Genomic DNA, 5,236 nt, shown 5'->3' with positions numbered 1-5,236 from the left:
TTGCCTTGGCACATTTGCGCAAAATTCACAGCACACATAATATGCAACAAGCAGACTCGCTCTTTGCAATGTTTTTGTGGCTGTGCATACGAATGCTTTGCATTTTCGGCAGTTGGAAACAAATTTTTATATATATGAACTCGCGCGCGCGTCGGCATTAGTAGGTCACTTTTACCCTTTTCCGATTGGAATCGATCCAGCATACAGTGTGTGTGTATACACACAACGTGCGAGAATTTTCAGGTCTTATCTCTCTCTCTCTCGGCCCCGTATATTTATAAACATATATTCGCGCTCGCCATGCACAGTCGAGATTTTATCCGGTATTATAAGAGGCTGCACACATTCACGCGTGCGTACATACATGTGTGTGTGTGTGTGTGTATGTATGAACAGACTGCGGACATGGTATATACACTCATTGTATGATACACATACAAGATTTGTATATTAGCAGAGGGACTGCACGCGTGTACGTATATACGTATATGCATGCAGCAAGGTGACGTGAATTTTTTCCCCAGATGTGGGTTCCGATCTTATGCAGCGCACTACAACGTTTGCGCACGACGTTTTTTTAGATTTTGCAGAAAGGAAGGATAGACACGTGAAAGATTTTCGTTGCGATTCGGCTGCAGATAAGCCGCAGCCGTATTTATAAGCGCCTGTCGCTGGGCTTTTTTTCAAATGAAATTTATCGTCGCTTTACGCGCGCGATATTTATGAACGATATGATACGCGTGTGAGTCAGTGTGTGTGCGCGTGTGTTTGCGAGCGTGGCGAGGGAAGCAAAAAAAGCTCATTTATGCATTGTTACAATACGATGTATATTTTTTTCTTTTCTATCGCTTTTTTCCGCTCTTCCTCGTGTTTCACGTCTTGCAGCCGTTGAGAAAAGCGGTCCCGTAGCGAGCGCGCAATAATTTCTCAAGCGCGGCGGCTCGTTTACTCAGCGGTCTGGCAGCTACGATTTTCGGATTCGGGCTCAGTACCATGTGTTTGCCCTGGGGGCCGGAATCGGGCCAGGGAATATCGGCCGGCTCGGCAGACGGCGGTGTGGGATTGCTGCAGCCGAAAATTAACGTCGATCAGTGAAATTGGAGCGATTTTCAGGGCCTGTCGTCCAGGCGATAGATCAACTTACTCGTATTTGGCGAAATTCGTTATGAGTCTTGTGAATCGGTCGATCATGGCATTTGTGTTGGAATCGTTGAAGGCAAGTTCAGCCACCGGAATGTGGAACAAAAAGGGTAAATCTTCTGCATGCCCTACACCTACGATTTTCGAACAACATTTATTTAAAGAGCTTAAATTTGATTTTATAAACAGTTTGATGTAGTTCTGTCGTACTTACCAGTGAGATTAAAAATATTGTTTCCTCGTTGAAATATACCCGAGCTTTGAATAAATTTGTAATAATAAATCGGGTAGCCGTTCCTCTTAGCCATTAATCGCTGCTTCGTATCGATGCCAATATCGTAGATGTATTCCGAGGTTATCTTGAAATTAAATTCTTAATGAAACAATGTTTCATTGAAACATATTATCGTAGATGTAAAAAACGAGCATTCGCGCGACATACTGTCAGCAATTCATTGAATATTTTCCTCGGCCTCTCCGAGACTCTTTCCTTGCTGAGTTTTTCAATGTCTTTGAAGATGTTGCTCTCAATGCCGAAAGTTATGTTCAAGGTGTTTTTCAAAAGGTTTTTCAGCAGAAAAAATATAATACCTAGTTACAGATTGGGAAAATGAAAGAAAAACGTCTGCAAAAATTATTATTATTCTTTATAGTACCTCTAGGATAACTTATCATTTCCAAGGAGGTAAGACCCATAATATGAGGCATTCTGTTATATTTGCCGGATAAATAATAGTCGAGTGGGCAACGCTTCAAGAATCTCTCACCGGTCGCGGGTTTTGTCCTTTCGACTGTCGGCCGGTAACCCAACTGTATGAAGCATTTTTCAATAATCTCAAGAAATGACAAAAATGATACCTTGACGCTATCTTACGTAATTCAGGGCCAGCATATTCTTCAGTATTTCTTTAGCCGGCACATCGTACAGTCGCTCGAGCATTCGACTTTTATTCCTCGTGACGATACCCAGACTCTTCACCAATGTCAGAGCTTGGAACTCTGCCTCGGCGTTGCTCTCGAATCCCCAGTAGAAACAGAAGGGCGAGCCACTCATCGATATGGATCTACTGAAGAGTCCTAAAAAAACAATAAACCAAGTTTTTTATCAATTACATTTTTCACTGCTTCAACGTAGTACAATGTATATACCAGCTGACATTTCCGAGAGCACGTGAAGATCGACGGAGACAGCCCCGCTGCTGTGGCCGAAGAGAGTCACTCTATTGGGATTGCCACCAAAAGCTGCGATGTTTTTCTTCACCCAGCGCAGGACTAAATTCTGATCCTTGAGGGCCGCATTGCCGGTGGCGTTTTCGTGGTTCAAATTCAAAAAACCTTAAAAGAGCCAGGAGTAATCGTCTCAATAAAACGCAATCGTAATTTTTCTTAATTAATTCTCGATTTCGATCTAACCTAAGGCTCCCAAACGATAATTGAACGATACCATTATCACGTCATTTTCCATTAAATAGTCCGGCCCGTACTGCTCGGTATTGGCGTAGCCGGTTTGATAGGCACCTCCGTAGATGTAAACCATCACGGCTTTCGAGTGATTGACATTGTCCCCGAATAGCGTCTTGTATGAAACAAACCAATGGCGCATTAAAACGTAAAATTACGAAAAGTTTTGGCAAAATAATTGCTTTATACATGCGGGGTGAAGACGCTCATGTAGAGACAATTTTCGGAGCCGAAAGTGCTGAAATTCCACATGCTTATTTGGAGACAGACGTCGGACTCGTTGACCGCGAGCAGCACATCGGTCCAGCTCCTCTTTTCCACTGGAGGCTGTGTAACAGGCGGGTGAAAAAGAACACTGAGCTTCGATCGTTATCTACTTTACATGCACATATCGCAGGACGCACGCGAAGCCGCGCTCGCAATATATAACGCAACGTACTTTGAATCTCAAATGTCCGAGCGGCGGCTCGGCGTAGGGGATCCCCTTGAAAGACGCGTACTCCTGAGACTTGCGAGCCGTCCTCAAAATTTCGCCGCGCAAGGGCCCGCCCGTCGTCCGTATTATCGAGGTATACTCGGCGAGGGCCAGAATCGCTCCCGTCGCCGTCAGAGACGCGTAAAGCACGACCAGCGGGATATCCCTCGTTCTCATTGTAGTTTCGAAATAAATTGCAACAACAAATGTAGCTGCGTAGCAGTCGAAGCTGAACTGATTCGTATCGTCGTCGAGTGTCATTAGAAATAACACACATTCGTTTCGTCAATGAAACGAGATTAATTAATTGGAACAGAAAAAAAGTGACAAGTTTTTCACGCAACGCATCGCGACGGCGCTCGCGCGTGGCAAATAGGCGCACACGATCGAGCGCGATCGTTTAGCCGCACATTCGCACGTAATATAATGCAACCCGCGGCGCAAGGAGAGTTAGAAGTCGCGCAGTTCCACGCGGCATTAGCATATACGCGAGTCGACGAGCTCGCGCTCGTGCACCACGCGTAACTTTGGGACTCGCAGCTACACATATATAACGATATCGTCGCCGGAGATCTGCGACGCGAGCGCGAGCAAGATGCATGGCGTCCGGAATAATTTAACACTCGACGTCTCGAGTCGAGCGAGAGCACACGAAGCGGCCTTACGTAGATAGCGCATCGGTATACGCCTTGGGTGCAGTTGCCGCGCGCCACGTATACTTTAATATTTATAACGCAATATTGCGACACGCCGCAGCTATCCCAAAGTCATTGTCCTTTCGCGTAGTGAATGAAATTGCAGCGATGCCCGTTTATACGTATTTATTCGTACACCTTTCAACCTGAATTCTCGAAGAAAAACAAAATTTTCCGTACGGCCTAGCGCACGAGCACGATGCGATGAGTGACTGTGCGCGGCGGCGGCGGCGGCGGTGGCAGCGTTGCGGAGAAAGCTGGAGCGCAAAAAAGCCGCAGCTGCTGCTGCCGCTGCATCGGATGCGCGAAAGTAGGTAAAGACAAATCGGTAGGCGCAGAATGGACAATTGCAGCGAGCTGCCGAGGTCCACTCTAGTGTGTGTGTGTGTGTGTGTGTGTATGCGTGAGCCTATATCAGCTACAAGTATCTGCTACTGCTTTACTGCATAGATCGCCCGAGTCTGTAAGCGGACAAAAAGTCTGCACTTGCTATACTGCACACGAGTGCGCGTATGTGCCGTGTGGACGCCGCGTACAGTAGTGGCATATTCTCTAGAGAGGATGCTTTCGTCGCGGAGCCCGGCGCGACCGGTTGTTAAGCTTGACCGATTTCTATAATGGCAAAACTCGCCGTATACTCGTATGTATACGATATATAGCGATCGAGGCGTGACAAAAACGACCCGCGCACGCTGCTGCTGCCGCACATACACCTATATACATTTACGTATATAGTTTATAATATGAATTCCAACGCACGCGTATATAGCCGCTTGCGCGTAAAACATTTACAGCGACGACGAGAGGTAGAGTATAGCAACTGCGTCAAGAGCGTACGCTTGACACACAAAAACGCCCAAAAAAAACTCCGATTCATCTATCGATTAGAGTAGGTGCAGCCGCTGATTGACGCGGATGAGATTTATCTTTCCTTTATAGAGAGTAAGAAGAAGGAGAAGATAAAGTTGAAGATAACCGCTGCGGCTCGTCGCGCAGTCGTCGATGGGGTTACCATACGTACGCGCGCAGAAACTACATCGTATGCACTGTGTATATGAATATAGAAACTAGTTTTCTCGTCGTATCTCGAGACGGGCCGCCTATCATATGCGGCTAGCTGCAACTCAGCGCACGGTTATACAAACATGACACTTGTCGCTTAAGCGTAACAGTTAAATAATTTAGCATATTTATTGGCACATCGTTTTCCATATGCCAGCCGGATTACACTTTTGATATATTAATCCTTGGGCGACGACAGCGTAGTAATTATACGTGTATACACTGTGTAAGTTTATTAATTCGTTGGACACTACGATTGCGGTGCCGCATACATCAGCACATAAATATACACGGGGATGGCTTAGAATTTGGTATATTTTATAACATACACAGAAAATAAAAAAAAATCTGCAGAGGTACCCTCGAAGAGATTCAAATTATTTCAAATTATTCATATATTTGA

General features: G+C 45.6%; 1 protein-coding gene across 1 annotated transcript; it reads right to left on the bottom strand.

Annotated features, from left to right (window-relative positions):
• Positions 1 to 872: 872 nt before the first annotated feature.
• On the bottom strand, positions 873 to 3,253 carry LOC106648759 (cholinesterase 2-like). Its single transcript, XM_023457798.1, has 10 exons — positions 3,041 to 3,253; positions 2,791 to 2,928; positions 2,554 to 2,716; positions 2,290 to 2,475; positions 2,015 to 2,217; positions 1,797 to 1,950; positions 1,583 to 1,731; positions 1,355 to 1,499; positions 1,145 to 1,274; positions 873 to 1,065 (listed from the first exon to the last, which is right to left on the bottom strand). Exons 1-10 carry the CDS (start codon positions 3,251 to 3,253, stop codon positions 873 to 875), a joined length of 1,674 nt encoding a protein of 557 aa, XP_023313566.1.
• Between the last annotated feature and the right edge of the window lie 1,983 nt (positions 3,254 to 5,236).

Source organism: Trichogramma pretiosum, unplaced genomic scaffold, assembly GCF_000599845.2.
Source record: "Trichogramma pretiosum strain Unisexual culture from Peru unplaced genomic scaffold, Tpre_2.0 scaffold22, whole genome shotgun sequence".
Lineage (NCBI taxonomy): Eukaryota > Metazoa > Arthropoda > Insecta > Hymenoptera > Trichogrammatidae > Trichogramma > Trichogramma pretiosum.
The sequence above is the reverse complement of the archived record's forward strand: the minus strand, read 5'-3'. Positions and strand labels throughout refer to the sequence as shown.

What these genes read in the sequence shown, in the direction of transcription:
- LOC106648759 (XM_023457798.1), bottom strand. Translation starts at nt 3,253, where the DNA reads ATGAGAACGAGGGATATCCCGCTGGTCGTGCTTTACGCGTCTCTGACG. An exon ending in TGAGCGTCTTCACCCCGCAT is followed by an intron (nt 2,717 to 2,790) that starts GTATAAAGCAAT and finishes GTTTCATACAAG; the next exon opens with ACGCTATTCGGGGACAATGT. An exon ending in ATATGCTGGCCCTGAATTAC is followed by an intron (nt 1,951 to 2,014) that starts GTAAGATAGCGT and finishes TGCTTCATACAG; the next exon opens with TTGGGTTACCGGCCGACAGT.